Genomic DNA, 21,686 nt, shown 5'->3' with positions numbered 1-21,686 from the left:
AATTTCTCATTCATGTTCTCCGTATGTCGGATAGCAATGAACGTCCTTATGCAAAAGCTGCAAACATTATATTTTTCCTGTATATTAAAAAGCTTCAATGTAATTGAACTGCTAACGCGCGAGCACTTTACTCAGAATTATATTTTGTATCCAAATTGCTCTCTTCTTGATGCGCAAGTACGATATTTCAGCTTTAATCATTTTGAAGACTTAAACAGAAATTGTGTTTCAAACTTTGTATTTAATATCATTTTGTTGACGCTTACGAGCAAACATTTAAGTAAGTAGTCGTCAGTAACGGATCCGTTTCTGTTACGTATCATCATCCTCCATGCGTTATCCCGGCATTTGCCACGGCTCATGGGAGCCTGGGGTCCGCTTTGACAACTAATCCCAAGATTTGGCGTAGGCACTAGTTTTTACGAAAGCGACTGCCATCTGACCTTCCAACCCGAAGGGTAACTAGGCCTTATTGGAATTAGTCCGGTTTCCTCACGATGTTTTCCTTCACCGAAAAGCGACTGGCAAATATCAAATGACATTTCGTATATAAGTTCAGAAAAACTCATTGGTACGAGCCGGGTTCGAACCCGCGACCTCCGGATCGAAAGTCGCACACTCTTACCGCTAGGCCACCAGCGCTTCTGTTACGTATGATGAATATTAGTTAATTAAAATTCTTGGTAAAGTAACATTAAACCTCTTTAAATATTAAACGTGGATTACCATCATCATTCTACTCGTAACCGACGGCCATAAACAATATTTTATTGAAAATTAAAGAGTTGCGTTTATGTAATTTTACTCGTAGCTGTGTACGAAACTCAAAACGCATTGATGGATGATGATGAATTAAATAATAAAACTCTGGCATGAGCCTTTTATTTATCTTTTAGCTATATGTAGAAATATTAAGTATATCCACATGGTACCTCTTAATACCACCTGTTTTTATTTATTTTCATTAACTGGAATGTTCTCTTGGTTAAATACAATAAAATCATCTAATAAACTATGGTATTTAATTTTCGTCATTTACAGGGTCGTGCATAGATCTTTAAAACCCTACATAAAAGTCTATTCCCCAAAGCCAGCGTCCGCCGGCTTTCCGCGCATGCGCGCAGTATCGAAAAAACTGAAAACGCATTTTGTCTCTGTAACCATGGCAACGCATTGTTATAACGATACTGCGCGCGTGCGTGGGAAGGCTTTAGGCAGCTGAGCTGAGCTGCAAACCTTTGCGTCAAAATACAGGAAACAGTGTCTGATCTGAATCTGAATCAGGTGAAATCTGAATCTGAATCAGTGTGAATTTCACGAAAGTTATTCAAGAAAACTATTAAAAACTAAGTACATGGTCGTAGAAAAAGTATTGTATGCAACGCTGTTTAACTGAGTCAAAAAAATACTCGTGGCTTCTTAATAACAATTTTCGGCTTCGCCTCAAATTGTTACCCACGCCACTCGTCTTTTTTGACCTCCTTTAAACGCCTGTTGCATAAAATACTATAATAACTCTTACTTTTATATTGTTATTCAAAAAATAAATGAATGACGGAACAAGTGAATCGCAACCTTTACTATACTTCCTAATGATATGATATGATATTATTATTATGTCAAAATACATAAATATTTTGACATGTGCCGTCACATACGTGGCATTTGTTATTCTCGAGGTTCTCTCACACTTATTTATTCATTTTTATGTATAAAATCGAATTTAACAAAAAGCGATATATCAGTCAGCGTCTGTTAATGAGCCTAACGTCCTGTGGAATTTTACGGAAATCAAAAAAGCACAGTGTATTTAGTACATATATATTCTACCTGCTAAGAGCAGATCACTGACTGGTATTGTCAGGTGCCGTAGCCGAATGGCATTTCTGCGACGCGAAACGAAAACGAAACGCCGCGAAAGGTAGTCTGGCTCTGTCGCGCCAATACGCAAGAGCGATAGAGATAGATATCTACGAGCGTTACGTTTCGTAAGCGTTTCGAGAGCGTTTGTGCCATCCGGCTACGTACCCAGGTTCTCCTTTTAACCAGTCAAGACATGCGTCTTCGTGAATAACACGATCTAAACTAGATTAATTATGAACTGAAATTCTGCATTTAATTAATTGAATAATTATGATTAATTAGCAAGCCAAATTCAGTACAATTTAATTTAAGTCTTCTGTCAATTTAATCTGGAGATGGAATAAAATTATGTTAGGAGTAGAAAGATTAGACATATTTTTAGGCAGACTAAATTATATCACTTTAACGTAGCGCAACCTCGCAATCTGTCATTAACATGATAAAAAAATTACTCTATAGAATGTGATAGATTCCACTCAAGTACTACGTACTATGTATAAATGCCTAATACCTAAATGTACCTCGAACCTAATGGCCATCCTCGCACGTATTTATTTATTTTTAATTTAAACAGAACTAGAAGGGGCCGGCCTCTTCTATACAGAATAATACAGATCGTCCATCAGATTGGTGGTGTTCCTGGAAGTCTTGTATCTGTGAGTATTTGCTGATGGTATTACAGATCAGTAGATCACTGATACTAACAGCCTCGGTAAACAGTGTATGTAGGTTTCGTGTATTGCATCTAAGAGGTTCGGTGAAATTCTTGAAGCATGTTTGTACATAATACGTTGATTGTTGGCCGGGAATGTAATTACTATAATTATAGCATAGATATTAAAGATGCCTGCACTGTAATCGGTCCTGTCCTACCTACTTAAAATTTAAAAAACTTTGTCAAAGTTTATGAAAATCAAAGTTTCACAAGAAATATAGAGAATTTAAATGTATGAAATGGAAAGTTTCAAAATTGAGATAAGTTTCAGAATTTTATCTAAGTATCTTAATTTTTTCACAATTTTGGAAAGTTTCGGCACAATCAGTAACCTCTCAAATAACCGTTGCATTGTGTTAACCAACACGGGAAGCATGGTCGCGCGATAGACGATAAAATAGCAGGCCGTCCCTATCGCACTATTTGTAAAAGTGCGATAGGGACGGCCTGATACTTTATCGACTATCGCGCGACCATGCTTCCCGTGCAAGTAAAAACATTGGCATTTATCGATCATTTACCTGTATTGGCACTTGGCAATGACCCTTCAGGGACTCATCATTTGCAGAGACTTGCCACAAAAATAGATACTGAGCTTTCAGCAAAGAAATCGTGGGTTTTCATAAGGACTGAAATTATTTATTACATGTAGGTACCTACTCAATTGTATTCTACTCGTACATGATAAAGATATCTGTTGGTATTTAACACTTGCAATTATTAGTGAATAGTGACATTATAATTTAGGAAAATATGAAATTATAAAAACTATAAAATAAAAAAAACCTGAAGGGTTAAAAAATAAGTATCTACACATTTACTTGTAAGTATAGGTACTATGGTACAAATATCATAATCATAACATTAATTGGTGACTACCACAACCTCATTAATATTTACTTAACATCATTTTGTAAAGTTAAATGTAAAGATCATAAAGCAAGAAATAAAAATTGTCATCTTAACTGCGTCCTAAATATTTCATGTCCCTTGAAACCTTTACGAGGCAAACAAGACAGCAATTAATATTTTTATTGAGGGCCGCCATCCAGCTCATCAATATGAGGCTCCCCTCTAGAATCAATATTTCTTTATGTTGCGATTATCCAATGATCGCCATTTAATTAATCCCGGGAATTTTCCTTGTCATTTACAATTCCTAGCTCTACGCTATAGAAAAAAGGTGACGTTCTGTAGTAAAAGGTACCACTTTGTCGCTTACCATAAGGACGAAATTTACTCTTATCTTTATAGAACCATCTTATACTTAAGCGGTAACGTTGGCGGTATTTTGCTTGAAAACGACACAAATAATCACGGTGCTCGATTGTCTTCTTTACGCGGGTCAAACAATACACTATCAACAATAAATAAGGTCAAATATGATTGATCCGATCACTGTCGAATTACCAGTTTATATATGAAATAAATAATGAAGGAAAGAATAAACTTTGCGCCATCACTCATGTATTGTCTCATCGAACAAAGTAAGTAGGGCAAATTCAATGTGTTAATAATTTAACAACGCTCGTTCTCGTCACGCTTCTAACCGTTTTATAGGATTTATTACAGAATTCTTGGAATATGATCACACATACTAGATCCCACTACTTGTATGTAGTGCTATGTCGCCACCTTTCGATTAATACTATACAAAAATATAGCATAGTACCTATGTAGGTACCTATATCCCTATAATTATAAATCGCAAACATAATCTCGCCCGATAGTTATATTATAAGGCGGCTCATGTAAGGAGAGTGTTGACTGCTCTCCATCTTTTTTACCGGGGCGGCTCACTCCGCGATTCTATCGCCGCGCTACAAGTACATCCTGGCGGCCGCGAGTTCGCGGCCTACTCAGGGGTTGCGCGCGTTCTCACGGAATGCACGTTCGCACTTTCTATTGTTACCTACTTTACGTCGCGAGGTTTTTTTAAACGATGTCCGCGTGTGGAATGGCTAATAATACTTAATTAAATAGATATATTGAATAAAATAAATACCCGAAGACATTCTTACTTAGATCTAATACTGATTAAGTCCCACGGAAAAGTTCAATAAGGCTTGTGATGTTGGAACTTGAACAAAAATATATAAATACAGTATATATACCTAAAAAGTACCCAAGACTTGAATATAATAGTATAACATTTTATGTGAGTATTAATTCGTTTGGATCCATTGGTAACCCTATCACCGGACGCCGCGCACGTGCGGCTCGTTTCTTTGTAAGAATTTTGTAGGTATTTAAAAAGGCGGCATTTCGTGAACATCAAAGCAGTGGGCCTTCTGTACTTGTACTTATATATTCTGTGTTAATATGGAAATTTTGTTTATTTTTAGTCAAAGGGCTGTAAGCTATAAGTGTTCTGTTTTTGTATTTTAACGTAGCTATATACGAAATCCTATAAATCTTATATTTGGTAAGCATTTTCAATCAATAACGACGAAGTATGAAGTTCATTGTGATTGTCATGTCATGTCAGCCCTTTATCGCCCACTGCTGAGCATAGGCCTCTCTTCTAGTACGCCATGTATCCCGGTCCTGAGCTAGTCTCATCCAGTTGTGACCCGCAACCTTGCGGATGTCGTCCACCCAACGAGCTAACGGATGCCAAGCGCTTCTTACGTCTGTAAGCGGCCACCATTCCGTTAACATTTTAGTCCACCTACCATCACTCTGCCTAGCAACATGTCCCGCCCAACTCCATTTTAGTTTGGTAATGACGAAACCAACGTCTTGCACCTTGGTGCGACGACGGATCTCGATATTCCTTACCCGATCTCGAATCTTGATACCGAGCATGGCACGCTCCATGGCTCTCTGTACAACTCGGATCTTATCTTATTACTGTGTGCGTAGCCGAATGCACAAACGCTCACGATAATATCTGTTTCATAAATTCATAGCTATATCTCTATCGCTCTTGTGTATTGGCGCGACAGAACCAGACTGCATTTCTGTCGGCGTCTGGCCTCGACGATTGCCATTCGGCTACGCCGGCTGGTCGCCTTAAACGGGGCCAAGGGTTAGGATTTAGGATAACGGGTAATGCAAGTATTCGAACAATGTGCCATAGCAAGTACCGTTATTGTAAATTCAATAATATCCCAACAATGCAGAATGCGTGGTGGATACGAACCACAGACCACCTCGACTACTAGAAGAAGCATTCAAGCCACATTAAAGTAATGTAGTATGGGAACGCAACCGCATGATCTAGTTGTGACAACTTTCACATCCAGTTCGACCTGTAATTTTGAATAAGGTTAGCGGGGCAATTACGGCTGGGGGACAATTTTCAACTGATCGAATTTTTTCCATATTTTACACTATTAACTTGAGCCCCTAATGTATCCACTGAATACACGTGCCATAGTAGACACAATTTAATAATGCAAAATTTGTAAAACATAAATTGAGTAGTTGAAAATTGCCCCCAGTCGTAATTGTCCCGCTGTAGGTACCTTATTTATAAAAAATCTGTTTCAGGGTTGGTTTCCTGGGCTGTTAGGCTGATAGTCCACTATCATATGTTTATCATAGAAACATGATCATAGGTCTGCATGCCTCCCTTATTCTCCAACGTGAAGAAAAAGGACGGCATGTTGCCTATGATCATATTTCTATGATAAACATATGATAGTGGACTATCGGCCTATATAAATACTATGTAATGGAGTAAAATAATACTCAATCGCGCTACTCAAATCGTGTAAGTTAAATTGTAGGTATAAGTAAATATATCTGGTGACCACGCGTTCTTCGTAAACGCCTCATAATGTGGTGTCTGTGTAGTCTGTGATCCGTAACTACATACAAGTATTTAAGTTCGAGTAGATGTTTACGTCAAACTTACAAGTTTCTCATACCAATTAGGTCCCTATCTCTCAGTAATTACCTGGTCGGAGTGACGTGGGTCTCGTGATTAAAGCGGCGAAAGTGTCATGTAAGTAACAATATCAAAACATATTGTGCATAAACGCTCACGAAACGCTCACGATAATGTCTCTTTCGTAGCTATCTATCTCTATCGCTCTTGCATATTGGCGCGACAGAACCAGACTACATTTCTGCGGCGTTTTGATGGCGTTTCGCGTCGAAAATGCCATTCGGTTATGGGGGCAGATACTTATAACTCCGAGTTATAGTAGTATCCAAAGATAATTTTAACATAATATGGCAAACAGAAGTATTACCATACTGTGTAATTTTACTTTTTACGTTAAGACGATTTGGCGTAAGTAGCATCAAAATTGACCCTCCCGCTTGGCCTCCGCAAATTGAATTACCTCCTCTACGCCACGCTGTGAGATACAAAGAGGTCTTCTAATGCTTATATTGGTGGCGTAAAAATGTTTCATGCAACAATCATTTTTCACTGAAATGCTCCTAAGTCGGTTGTGAAGTCTGATGATCATCCCGAATTAGGCGTTATTAGGATTCGGCCCTTTTTCTGGATTACGCTAATCCCGCCATTTATCTTACGTTCAAGTTAAGTAAAGGAGATTTACATTTTTCTGTCAACTATTACCGCCCACTTCACTAAAATGCCTGCTAATCAATATCTCAAGTTGGTTCCTTTACTTATTTTTTTATCTGTGATTATGTTTGTCTTTTTCTTGTATTTACTGAAAACTACATTTTTGCTAATGAATAAATGATAAAATTAAATCCATCTATCAATCATCAATCTAATAAAACTCGCTTGCGAGTTCTCGTGACGTATATGTTTCAGACATCAGTATAGGCCCTTCAGCAGTGAGTGACGCCTCAGGATATGACAATAGTAAGGCCAAGTACGTACCTACTTACTGAACTCCTGCAGAACAGAGGAACAGAAACTAATATTGTTCACAAGATACTCTATGGTTCACAAAGCACATTATTAGACTTCATACACTTTTCACACTGACCAATCGTAAAAGTCTTGTCAACTTAAGTATTCATGCACCTTATTTTTAATCACGATTTTAGTAAAACACCACCTACACACTCAACAGTACCCTGAACACGCTTGATAGGTTTGCCATAAGGGCAATAAACTAATAAATATCACAAAGGCACGTTGCAGTGACCCCAGCACTAGGGCACTATGGGTATTGTATGGCCTGTAACGCGAAGAAAAGTCGCGTCCATAAGTACATTCGAAGTTGAGTTGGTATGTACGTTCAGGTTTCTAAATTGAAATACTAAAACATCTAAATATGTTCCAATACAGAATACCACATAAATGCACATAATTTTTTTAAAATCTGTGAATTTAGTAAAAAATATGACATTTTATGTCAAACATAAGTCAACATCAGAAATTCTATTCTCTTTGGTCAACATAGTTAGGTGATACAAGTAGAGCCCAATAAATAAAAACTTTTTTGTCTCTTAAACCTCTGTGATGCTAAACTACTTTTAATAATATTAAAAAATACTGTTTTTTTAGGGTTCCGTGCCATTATACAAAAGTTACACTTCTGGCGGTAAACCTAAAGCACGACTTGCGTCCTCGCGCGAGAGTCCATACATCAAGCGCGACTTCAAATATGGACAAGTTGTGTTAGACCGTAGATTTAATTTATACATTCTATAGTTCTGCTTTTTCCCCAGCTGTCCCATTCTAACTGGCTAAGCTATCGGCGACGATGGCCGTTTCCTGTCAGGCTGCTCATCTGTTTTTTAATTTTTTTTTTACCCCCGACGCAAAAACGGCGGGGTGTTATAAGTTTGACGTGTCTGTCTGTGTGTCTGTCTATGGCATCATAGCTCCCGAACGGATGAACCGATTTAGATTTAGTCTTTTTTGTCTGAAAGCTGAGATCGGGAGTCTACTATGTCGCGGTCGGGGGTTTTTCAAAATTTTAATTTTGTGGTTAGGTTATTTTACATGTTATAAATATTTCTTTGCTATTCAATTATCACTCTACTATTATACCTTATTCTACATAGTTTTAAAAGGTAAATTGGAATCATTACACTTTAAAAAACACTCTGTTCACGAGGCAAAAAAGCTTTTATCAAAGAAATTAATGCATGTATCATATAAAGACACAGAAAATCTTATCAAGATACTATATTAAAAAGTAAACTCACAATAAACACAGAGAAACACACACACACAACATAAACTATATATACATATATAAGTATATGGGGAAAACAACCTGTTATGTTATTTAAAGTCAAATTTTATTCCAAAGAAGAAAAATTACGTTCCTTATTATAAGTACTTACCTAATTATAAAATAATTGTGATCTCTTTTTATTTTATTTCTAAATATTTTCGCCTTTTTGGTACTTCTGTAAACTGCACCGTTGAATCTGAATTACTTACAATTTCGTTTATTTATCTACGCAAAACACTTTATTGTTTCTGTTCTTTCTTTATTTTTATGTTTTATGTCCACCACAGGACAGGCTGTGCCTAGTGTGGGGACCAGAATAACATGTAACACTTTGTTATTTTAATAAACGTTTCTTTCTTTCTTCTTTAAATATAAACCAGCAGTATTTTATTCCACTAAACCAATGATGACGCCGAGTTGCCTAAATGAATTAAGAGGGAGAATTATGATTGGAATGAAGAAGTGGCTCTGGAAATATTTTGGTTCCCTTCACAAGACTTATGCAAAGTCCTTTGCCCAATTAGAGGTACGAAACGAAAGGCAGGAAAGATTTCAAAATTATGTAGATATTGCTTTATATAGCAATTGCTCCTTTTAATTTTTTTTTATATGACAACATACACGCCACTGTTGCTGAAATTGAATTGCTGAATTGCAAGCTGAATTTGGTCCAAAGATATGTTGCGATCTATTTAAACCAATATAATCAATTATTGTGTTATATAAATGAAAATATTAACTAAAAGTAATATACCAGGAGGTTCCTGATAATGAACCTAACGGCGTGTCGAATTTAATTAACGAAAAACAAAAAAAACACGGTGTATTATAGTATCCATACTTAGGTACTTTATATTATAAATGGGAAAGTATGTGTCTGTTTAATTGTCCGTTTTTCACGGCAAAACGGAGCGTCGAATTGACGTGATTTTTTAATTGGAGATAGTTGAAGGGATGGAGAGCGACATAGGCTACTTTTTGTCTCTTTCTAACGCGAGCGAAGCCGCGGGCAAAAGCTAGTATTATAGTATACCTACTAGCTTTTTCCCGCGGCAATTATTAGTATTAGTATTAGTAATTAGTATTAGTATAGTATGGCTTACATATTTAATATACAGTCTATAAAGCAAAGAGGTGTGAGAGGTGTGTGTAGGTTCTCGTAGAATTGATTTAAAAAGGTTAGTTAATTACCTTAAAATCAATGATTATAGAATTTCTATGTCTATGCTTAAAATTGGCTACTTATAGACCCAGAGCCCAGGCCCGCCAGACCTTCCTCAAATTCTCAAGGATGAAACTTTGGGACAATGTAGAGTTCATATCGGCGGTTAATGTGTGCATATTTTCTAGTTCGGCCCATCGGCCAATTTTTTGCTATCAAGTGATGAAGGTGAAAAAAAAAAGTGCTTACTTTCCTTAAATTCTCAAGGCTGATTTTTATATATGTGTTAGAGCACGTTGTTAGAAATTGGTTATCATCAATGCCAGACCATTTCCGCCGGCCATAACTTTTACCAGACGCGAAAAAGTTGGCAAAAAACGACTCTAACTTACCTCATTTTCTCAAGCCTGATTTTGATATATGATACGCAGGGACCTGTAACTAGACCGTTTGTAAGCAGCCAGACCAATCGGATGGACCCAACCATCCGCCAGACCGACTTAAAGTTTCGATATGAGCATTAGTAGAATTGAAATATTCCGGGTCTATAAAAGTTAAAAACTTGAATTTTCTACATTAAGCTACGTGTATATTGTATACATGACGTAATAAGCGACTTTCAAAAATTTTACTTCTAAGGAAATAAAAAAATGAAAGTTTATATGTGGTGCAAGATTAATTTTAAGCTATGAATTTTATTTACACTGCGTAAGTTACATGTGTATTTTATTATAAATATAACTTTTACCAGACGCGACAAAGTTGGCAAAAAACGACTCTAACTTACCTCATTTTCTCAAGCCTGATTTTGGTATATGATACGCAGGGACCTGTAACCAGACCGTTTGTAAGCAGCCAGACCAATCGGATGGACCCAACCATCCGCCAGACCGACTTAAAGTTTCGATATGAGCATTAGTAGAATTGAAATATTCCGGGTCTATAAAAGCTAAAAACTTGAATTTTCTACATTAAGCTACGTGTATATTGTATACTTGACGTAATAAGCGACTTTCAAAAAATTTACTTCTAAGGAAATAAAAAAATGAAAGTTTATATGTGGTGCAAGATTAATTTTAAGCTATGAATTTTATTTACACTGCGTAAGTACATGTGTATTTTATTATAAATTTAAAGAAGAAAAGTAAATTAAACTTTTTTTCGGTCGTCGAACAAGGTGGTTTAAAATTAGTTTTAAGATCGATCCTTTTTGCCAACTTTGTCGCGTCTGGTAAAAGTTATATTTATAATAAAATACACATGTACTTACGCAGTGTAAATAAAATTCATAGCTTAAAATTAATCTTGCACCACATATAAACTTTCATTTTTTTATTTCCTTAGAAGTAAAATTTTTGAAAGTCGCTTGTTACGTCAAGTATACAATATACACGTAGCTTAATGTAGAAAATTCAAGTTTTTAGCTTTCATAGACCCGGAATATTTCAATTCTACTAATGCTCATATCGAAACTTTAAGTCGGTCTGGCGGATGGTTGGGTCCATCCGATTGGTCTGGCTGCTTACAAATGGTCTAGTTACAGGTCCTTGCGTATCATATATCAAAATCAGGCTTGAGAAAATGAGGTAAGTTAGAGTCGTTTTTTGCCAACTTTGTCGCGTTTGGTAAAAGTTATATTTATAATAAAATACACATGTACTTACGCAGTGTAAATAAAATTCATAGCTTAAAATTAATCTTGCACCACATATAAACTTTCATTTTTTTTCCTTAGATTTCCTTAGAAGTAAAATTTTTGAAAGTCGCTTATTACGTCAAGTATACAATATACACGTAGCTTAATGTAGAAAATTCAAGTTTTTAGCTTTTATAGACCCGGAATATTTCAATTCTACTAATGCTCACATCGAAACTTTAAGTCGGTCTGGCGGATGGTTGGGTCCATCCAATTGGTCTGGCTGCTTACAAACGGTCTAGTTATAGGTCCCTGCGTATCATATATCAAAATCAGGCTTGAGAAAATGAGGTAAGTTAGAGTCGTTTTTTGCCAACTTTGTCGCGTCTGGTAAAAGTTATGGCCGGCGGAAACGGTCTGGCATTGATGATAACCAATTTCTAACAACGTGCTCTAACACATATATAAAAATCAGCCTTGAGAATTTAAGGAAAGTAAGCACTTTTTTTTTTCACCTTCATCACTTGATAGCAAAAAATTGGCCGATGGGCCGAACTAGAAAATATGCACACATTAAACGCCGATGTGAACTCTACATTGTCCCAAAGTTTCATCCTTGAGAATTTGAGGAAGGTCTGGCGGGCCTGGGCTCTTGATCTATTACTACGATATTGACAGATGCCTAAGCTATGCCATGCTATGACAAAATAAGTATAATTTCCTTTTGATAATTTCAGTCTCGATCCAGGCAATGTAGGCAGTAGTTCCAAGAATTTTAATCAAAATGTTAACATTACTTAATTTGCCTGCTACCACATCCACACACAGCGTTGGCTACTGTGCTTATTTATAGGTACACATCACTATGTGCTACATGTAACAAGTAAGTTACTCGTATTGACTTATCATAGGTACTAGCACAGTATAATAAAGAGTACTATCGTACAGTATGGTCACTTCCGCTCCCCGCTGAAAGCGCCGCCCACCCCCTCTCGGTTACCTCGCAGTTACCGCCTGTCAAAAACGCGACCAGTCGACCTGTCATATTTCACTCATACAAGCATAGTACGCGTTCACCTACACGAGCTTAGAATGTGTGCTAGGAACGCGCCTCTTTCATATATTTGATCGCCAGTGTCCGAGATGTGGTACTAGTGTCAGGTAGCGTTTTTTCCACACCAACTGGTAAAGGCTCTCTTGATTATTCGAAAACGTATAGCAAAATTGCATTTTATCCACAAGAGTGCAAAATTAATTTCGTACCTACTAATTTTAACTTGATGTCTTAGGTTGTTAGATTTTACCTTATAGATGATGAATTTCAATCATAAAATATTAACTAGCGTGATGAAAAATTTGGGTTTCACTCGGTGGCGAAGTATGTTTAAACTGTTTAATCTACGAGCCTTGAAAGCCTCGCAACGCTCAAGATTCCACATTCTGATTTTGTAATCTCCCGCTTGCGCGGGGAGTATAAATTTTAGCACGTGCAGTTAAATAACAACTCTGCCCCTCGTAAAACGTCGTCGATTTTAGGGTTGGTCATATAACAAAAAGTTACATACTCTTAACAATCGATTTACAACCATACAGTAAATTATTGTAGGTGACTAAGCAATATGTAAGCATTTACTCTGTAGTAGGTAAAATACTCTGAATATGTCCAAATATTGCCGGCCACGTTAAGCGGAATAGATTCCTAGTTACACTCTATACTTAAATATCAGTTTTATGATATAATTCGAAGTGACACGTATCGAAGGCTGGCGCGCGGATCGGTATTAACATTTTAATTGTGGCCACGCCAAAGCGTTTTGGGCCCGCTCACACACCGCTAGCGCTGACAGGCCTCCAGTCCAGCCCTCTGGAAAATCACCGACGGCCGCTGACAGTTAATCGCTTGTGTGACGGCCGTTTAATAGGTTATTATAATTTGGCATATACGGTAAATTGGATGAACGGTCAGCGACAGGTCATGAATACAACGGATGACGCGTATGCTGACCCGTGGTAAATTGCTATCTGAAATATCAATGAGACCATTATGTATAAGCAGGTGCAAATGTATATCTGATCTGATATCCCTCCTGACCCCGACTATATTTTTATTTTCACGTCACACCTTCCTCAAAATGCTTATAGACCACAAAATACATTTGCGCTGGTTTTCGTCCAATTGTACTACTTGACTGCTTTATAACTCGAAAAATATTGACTCTATTTTTGCAGGTACCAGTAGTCATGTTTGGATTCGGTCGTAATAATGTCTGAAGTTATAAAAAGTCGCACAACAGGATGGTCTCGCGAGACTACTCTTCTGTTGTACACCATAGGCACGTGCCTCGTCATGCTGGTGATATACGTGGCTTCCAGGGGTTGGAAGAGCTGGACTGCCCCGGAGGAGGTGGATCTGGGAACCGTCCACGTGGCTCAGCTGCATGATAACCGCACTCGAAAATCGCATACGGATTGATTTATATATAAACTGTTAAACGTACGTACCTACTAGTTTGCTTTGTCATGTCCCTGTGTGCGTAGCCGAATGCTCAAACGCTCACGAAACGCTCACGATAATAGTAGCTATCTCTCTCTATCGCTCTTGCGTATTGGCGCGACAGAGCCAGACTACATTTATGCGGCGATTCGGTGGCGTTTCGCGTCGTAGAAATGCCATTCGGCTACGGGGCTGGCCCCGTAGCCGAATGGCATTTCTCCGACGCCAAACGAAAGCGATACGCCGCTGGCTCTGTCGCGCCAATACGCAAGCGCGATAGAGATAGATATCTACTAGCGCTTCGTTTCGTGAGCGTTTGTGCCATTCGGCTAGCCACCCTGCGTAGCCGAATGGCACAAACGCTCACGAAACGAAACGCTCTTAGATATCTATCTCTATCGCTCTTGCGTATTGGCGTGACAGAGCCAGATTACCTTTCGCGGCGTTTCGTTTTCGTTTCGCGTCGGAGAAATGCCATTCGGCTACGGGGCTGAACAGATAGTCTTTGTTGAGCCATTTAGAGTTCAATTCAAGCTAATTTGGCTGTCAATACTAACGGTAACAAAATCTGTAATGAATACAAACCTATGCCTTAAAATTAAATCCGTCACTGTACTGCGGTGTTCTAAGGTGTTTCACATGGTGGTGGTGACATGTAGCAGTCAGTAATACATTAACTCAACAGAAGTAATACGTCAACTTTATAGAAAAAAACCCTAATGGATTTAGCCATTCCTATAGATCAATCACCAATAATATCAGGCATCAGTAGGCCTAGCACATGATGGCCGCGGGAGTATGTCGCCGCGAGATAGCTAGATGACACGTCTTTGTCTAATTGCATTAATGACATAAGGACAGGTAGTCTATCTCGCGGCGACATACTCTCGCGGCCATCATGTGCTAGGCCTGCAGGCCTATTTATATGTCGTTACTCATTGCGTCATTACTTAAGACACCGGTTAAATTAAAGGGACGCGCACAATATATTTGAGGAAAAGATAACAGTGAGTGAAAAATCAGGATCGTTTAGGGGACCGTTATAATATGCTGAGAGCATTCTAAGCAGGTATATATTTCCTCAATGGGGCACTTACGTTATTAAAAATCTCCACGTATAGATAATTCATATAGCTCTTTATCTATGTAAGGTATACGATATTATAAAGCATGCATACGTGTAAGTCTTTAGTTATTTCTAAAGATTAGACATGTATATGTACTTGCTTTGACGTATCTACGAATGGTGCTAATTTTCCCCTTACGGAGTTTAAATCAGCGAAATAAGCCGTCGAGCTCGGGGAGCGGTGCAGCCCGGTGGACGCCAGCCCGAGCAGGCGCCCCCGCTGCGTGAGCAGGTCCCCGGCGTGCACTTGACAACGACCGAAATTTGTCACGCAAATTATCATATTTTTATCCAATTTTTGGCTCAACGTTCCCGGTATAGAACAGTTGCCTCTTCCAGACACAGTCACTGGCTGCTTAGTTATAAGTGCTCGGCCACTGCGCGTCAGTGGCCGCCCGATAATATGAGCGGGTGTCTTCCACTCTAACTGCGATCCGATATGGATAGTACTGCGGCATTCGGCGAAATCACCTTTGCACTTTAATATAATTAATTTTTGCGATAACATGCCCTCGTGATCGACTTCTATGATTTCATCAACAGCGTGACCTTTCTTGCAGCGTGGACTGAAATTCAATAAAAATGAATGAGTAGGTGTGTCAAGCATGAGTCTTTTTCATAATTAATATTTTTAAACATGTTAAGTACTTACTCTTTTGAATGTCCTACAACCAGTACAACGGGACCGTCTCTGGCACAGATTTCATCCGCCAGCACAGCATTATCACTCAACACGGCCCCAACGCACAGCAGTTCTTTGGACGAGAACGAGTATACCTTCGCAACAAAGTTATAATATTGTATATCGTTCAAATTGATTAAAGGGCAAGTATTTTCAACTTTAAAATCCGGAAAAGATCCATTTGCATAGTGCATTATAAAGTTATGACCGACGCAAATAACTATCACAGCAAATATGGCTACTAATAATGAAATGATCCCGATCTTGCTTTTTCTTGATCGATCGTCCCATGGCGTGTTAATAAAATTATTTTTGAATTGATAGTCTCCATCCTCTCCTTCATAAGCTTGGTTGTCGTCAACTGTTGCCATGTTGTCTAATCACAACTATACCTGAGACCATCTAGAAATATTTAAACATCAAAGGTGTTTTAATGATGACACAACTAGCCAACCATAGGTAATATCACAGAATATAAGTATATAATAAGATAATCATTAATTTCAGCAATAGCCATTGAATAATCATTAATTTCAGTAATATAATTTATAGTAATGTATGTGTTCCTATGTACATTTCTGAGGTTGTGCAATAAAAAGATTTGTATTGTATTGTAGCCCTTACTATTTATATTTACTAATGTGCAACCTGCATTCTAGGTAACTTATTGTGCTAGGTACAAGAGAACTTAGCTTAGAGAACAAAGCTCGAGTAGCATAATATTTTATTTTTAGCGACTTTAGATAGCCTTTAGAGAGTATCCCCCTTATTAATAAACGTTTCTAAAGTTATCAAGCCGATAAAGTTCGTTTGTCCCTTTCCATAACACCGATACGTCGGAAAGGGACAAACGAACATTATCAGCTTGGTGACTTTAGTGAACGTTTATGAATAAGGGGGGAAGTATCTGTAGGTCTCCTCTGTACCTCTCCTTATTATAACTAAGATACCAACCTACTAAAAAGATGGGTCGTCGGAGTAGGTACTAGTTACATAAAAATAGTATAAGTGAACCGATAATTACTGTAACTGGCAATTTGAATTTTACATGAACCGGTTAGTGTACTCGTATTATAACCCCCTTATTCATAAACGTTCACTAAAGTTATCAAGCCGATAAAGTTCTTTTGTCCCTTTCCGACGTATTGGTGTGATAGAAAGGGACAAACGAACTTTATCGGCTTGATAACTTTAGTGAACGTTTATGAATAAGGGGGTAAGTATTTAATTTAGCCTAACAATGGTCGGTTATGACTATAAACGGTTTTCCTTTCTTAGATCAAGCAAAAGTCCCTTATTGTAGTCGGTTCACCAAAAGGTGTATTTGATCGTTCGCGGAAGCCTGAAACGATGACGCAAGGGATTGCTATATTATTATCCCGCAGCTCGGGTGTCTCATAAGAGGCAATTGGGCTCTATAGAGTTCGCTGGGAAAATTCCATTTGGCTGCAATCATCCAGTGATTTCATGCCTGATGCAAAATAGCAGCGCATTTCAGCGCCCTTTGTCTCCGTCATGAGCAGAGTGCCGGTTTCCGCCAATCTCACAATTCATTCATTGTCATACTTCGCTGATATCACCAAAATACCTACTTACATGTAATTATAGGTTTGAAGTTTTTCATACACACACATTCCTTATTTTCCATTGTTTGAAAAAATTGTTGTATATAAAATTAGGATAACATGCCAAATGCAGGATATCCAGTGAGGAAAATGAGGTACATACTACGTTTGTATGAAGAATCGACAGTTCCCTATGCTCTTGGCGGAAACATATTTTTTACTTATAAAAAACCGGCCAAGAGCGTGTCGGGCCACGCTCAGTGTAGGGTTCCGTAGTTTTCCGTATTTTTCTCAAAAACTACTGAACCTATCAAGTTCAAAACAATTTTCCTAGAAAGTATTTATAAAGTTCTACTTTTGTGATTTTTTTCATATTTTTTAAACATATGGTTCAAAAGTTAGAGGGGGGGGGACGCACTTTTTTTTCTTTTAGCAGCGATTATTTCCGAAAATATTAATATTATCAAAAAACGATCTTAGTAAACCCTTATTAATTTTTAAATACATATCTAACAATATATCACACGTTGGGGTTGGAATGAAAAAAATATCAGCCCCCACTTTATATGTAGGGGGGGTACCCTAATAAAACATTTTTTTCAATTTTTTATTTTTGCACTTTGTTGGCGTGATTGATATACATATTGGTACCAAATTTCAGCTTTGTAGTGCTTACAGTTACTGAGATTATCCGCGGACGGACGGACGGACAGACAGACAGATAGACATGGCGAAACTATAAGGGTTCCTAGTTGACTACGGAACCCTAAAAAGCGTCCGACTGGCAGGGCACATGTGAACTGAGTAAGAATCTCGTCAATAGGAATATCTTCCTTGAACATTCTTGGAAAAAGCACAAGGCGATAAATATGCGCACTGCCTATTTATAACTCTAAATGTACCTACAGTAAGTTAAGGAGTTGAGAAATCGCTCTTCGGGATTTCGCCGAAATTGCTGTTATGTTATCGACAGCACCCTGATAGGGCTTTATACAGTTTATACAAAGTTTTATGTAGCCAAGAGAGGAATATATGTTATATATTGGTGATTAAACTTTGAACAGTTTTCCCTCCTACGCTACTATTCGCACTTACGACTACTTATATGTACTTACATACGAGTACGTAAGTAGGTAAGTACTAAGCTAAGTACTAGATTTTGGTAATGCCACTTCATTCAGTATTTTTGAATTTCATTATCTAATATGTAGCGGGTTACACAGTGATATTATTGATACCCGACCAAGTGAAGTATTAGAAATAATCGCTCCTAAAGGAAAAAAAAGTGCGTCCCCCCCCCCCTCTAACTTTTGAACCATATGTTTAAAAAATATGAAAAAAATCACAAAAGTAGAACTTTATAAAGACTTTCTAGGAAAATTGTTTTGAACTTGATAGGTTCAGTAGTTTTTGAGAAAAACATGGAAAACTACGGAACCCTACACTGTAGGCCTAGCACATGATGGTCGCGAGAGTATGTCGCCGCGAGATAGATGACACGTCTTCTTCTAACTGTATTAATGACATAAGGACGGGTAGTCTATCTCGCGGCGACATACTCTCGCGGCAATCATGTGCTAACCCTGCTGAGCGTGGCCCGACACGCTCTTGGCCGGTTTTTTAAAGTTTGTCTTATATGATTAAGTACTGTCCAATTAACCGAAATAAAATATTACCATATTTTATTATGTATGACTTAAAAACAGCATTAAAGTATACTTTTACGTAATCAGGCGAAAACAACACAGTCATGTTAATGTATAGATTATCTGTGCATCAGGTCATTTTACTCGAAATAGTACATTACATCAGAGGCTGGGAAAATGAGGATTTCCGGCCAAGTGGGTATATACGGCCGAGCGAGCGTGCGAGCGAGGCCGGATAGGGATACGAGGCCGGGAATCCGTTTTCACGCCGAGGCATGTATAGTGCTTTTCTCAAACATACAATGAAATAAAAAAAAATGCTCTAAAGGACAATATTTTATAAAAAAAAGTTACTTTGCAGGCCTAGGCCTAAAAAATAATATGAAATCCCTTTACAGTCCTCTCGAGTTGTTGCGCCCAAAAAGCGATACTTCCCAGCCCATTTTAAGGAACGTAAAGACAATATTTCATTGCATGTTTGAGAAAACAACATTTTCTGATTTTTTAAGTATGAACCACGGTGTTTTCAGTCAAAGGAAATAGTAAATCGGATGAACTTAGCATATGTTTAGGAAAATTAACGAAAGAGGGCGTGAAAAACAATTATATGCCGTAGTGCAAGTTGTTCGCTAGATGTCACTGTTACCCCCGCAAAGGCAAACTGGGTAATGACTTGTTGTCGTAAAATGTATAAGTATTTTTTGATGTCTAAAATTTTTGCTAGATGTAATTATTAATTACATGTATTTAAATTGTAAATTCATGTATTTTTGGCAAATAAGTTAGTATTTATTTTATGTCAAATACTACAGAAGACAATCATTTATTGTGCCAAATTCGATACGAGTCTAGTAGCCTATTGTCGTAGCTCGTAGCATAACAATAGTACATTACATCAGAGGCCGGGAAAATGAGGATTTCCGGCCAAGTGGGTATATACGGCTGAGCGAGGCCGGATAGGGATACGCTTACGCGGGGCTTCTATCCTATTCTGTGCAGTTTGACCTTCGGCCGTTTGAAGATACCTAACGAACCTAACCTATACCTGTATAAAAGTCGTCATTTTGTATCCTAGACCGTTTGCGAGACACGCGTTAATTTTATTAAAGTGCTAGTGCCATTTACTAATCTTAGAACCCTAATATCTCAGTAAATATTGGGTTGGTAAGAAAGTAATGAGCGAATCATAACCAATATTGTAATTTATATTTAATTTATTATTTTAATCATTTATCAAAAATATAACGGCCTTCGTTATCTACTACTTGTCTCCATCGTTCTGGTAAAGAATGAATAGCATCGGCGAAGAAGTTCTTAGGTTTCGATTCAAAAAACTCAGCTATGTATAACTGTCGTAGATGGGCTTGATCATCGAACTTTTTTTCATTCAAGGCATTTCTTAGCGATCTGAACAATGCGTAATCCGTAGGTGCCAAGTCTGGAGAGTACGGTGGATGAGGTATCACTTTCCAACCTAGCTCCAATAGCTTTAGCCGAGTCACTTTTGCAATGTGTGGGCGAGCATTGTCGTGTAAGAAAAAAACTTTAGCATGCTGTGGACGATTCTGACAGCTTTTTTGGTTTAAATTTTCAAGCTGATTACAGTATACTGATGCGGTAACATTCATTCCACTTTGTAGGAGTTCCCAGTGAATAATACCATGAATATCCCACCAAACGGACAGCATAACTTTTTTCGGGTGAGGCTCTGTTTTTGGTGCCTCTATTCCTTTTTCGTTTGGAGCTAGCCACTGACGTTTGCGTGTGTGATTTATATATAAGACCCATTTTTCATCTCCAGTGATAAGATGGTCCAACCAGTTGAATGTGCGGCGAAAAGACAGAAGTTGTATGCAGATATCGGCACGGCGGTTTAGTTGATCTCTATCAAGTTCGTGCGGTATCCAAACAGTGTATTTGTAGTTTTTTCCCAACTCGTGTAAATGTGTTTCTATGGTGACATGAGAGCAGCCTAACTCGGTAGCAAGAGTACGACTCGTTAGCCTCGGATCTCCTTCAATTAAGGTTTTTAATTTGGCTACATCAATCTTCACCGGTCGACCAGACTTAGGTTGATCTGATAATGAAAAGTCGCCACTACGAAACCGCTGGAACCATCGTTTCGCCGTGGCCACAGACACAACTTCAGGAGCAACACGCTGACATATATTACGCACTGCTTCGGCGGCTGAATGGCCAGACTGAAATTCATATAGTAAGCAATGCCTTACATGCACTTTTAATTCGTCCATTTTCTTCCTTATATTAGCTCGGCGACAGCTAGTGAATGACTGACGAGAAACTGTGCGACTCGCCCTTTATATACTTTCGACCATAGAAGATTCTAGAACTCTCTCAAAAATTTTATGTGGAATTCAATCGATCGCTCATTACTTTCTTACCAACCCAATATTAATGGAAAAGAAAAAGTTTATGTAACAAAACATCCTTATTTAAACGTGTTCTATATGATTTATCAATATTAACATAGGTTGTATTGGTAAAAAAAATCATCGTAAATTTTCTGTCTCTGGCGCCTTAGTAAATACTACGGGAAAATTCGCAACTTCGTACTGCTCTAACTCCTAAATAAGTAGGTTTTTCAAACAACTTCATTCTATAAAAGATGCTTATTTTAATGCAATCTTTCATGTTTTTAAATTACAAACACTCAA

The 21,686-nt window shown here is 37.9% G+C and overlaps 1 protein-coding gene and 1 long non-coding RNA gene across 2 annotated transcripts; one reads left to right on the top strand and one right to left on the bottom strand.

The window, feature by feature from the left end:
• The first annotated feature begins 12,217 nt into the window (after positions 1 to 12,217).
• On the top strand, positions 12,218 to 13,999 carry LOC125240689. Its single transcript, XR_007178654.1, has 2 exons — positions 12,218 to 12,381; positions 13,728 to 13,999. It is a non-coding gene; the product is annotated as an uncharacterized LOC125240689 (long non-coding RNA).
• A 995-nt stretch (positions 14,000 to 14,994) lies between these two features.
• Positions 14,995 to 16,156, bottom strand: LOC125241957. Its single transcript, XM_048150674.1, has 2 exons — positions 15,771 to 16,156; positions 14,995 to 15,684 (listed from the first exon to the last, which is right to left on the bottom strand). The coding sequence occupies exons 1-2, from the start codon at positions 15,992 to 15,994 to the stop codon at positions 15,198 to 15,200; spliced, it is 711 nt and encodes a 236-aa protein (XP_048006631.1). The 5' UTR covers positions 15,995 to 16,156; the 3' UTR covers positions 14,995 to 15,197.
• Positions 16,157 to 21,686: the final 5,530 nt, after the last annotated feature.

Source organism: Leguminivora glycinivorella, chromosome Z (genome assembly GCF_023078275.1).
Source record: "Leguminivora glycinivorella isolate SPB_JAAS2020 chromosome Z, LegGlyc_1.1, whole genome shotgun sequence".
Taxonomy (NCBI): domain Eukaryota; kingdom Metazoa; phylum Arthropoda; class Insecta; order Lepidoptera; family Tortricidae; genus Leguminivora; species Leguminivora glycinivorella.
Note: the sequence above shows the minus strand (reverse complement) of the source record. Positions and strands in the feature narration are given on the sequence as shown.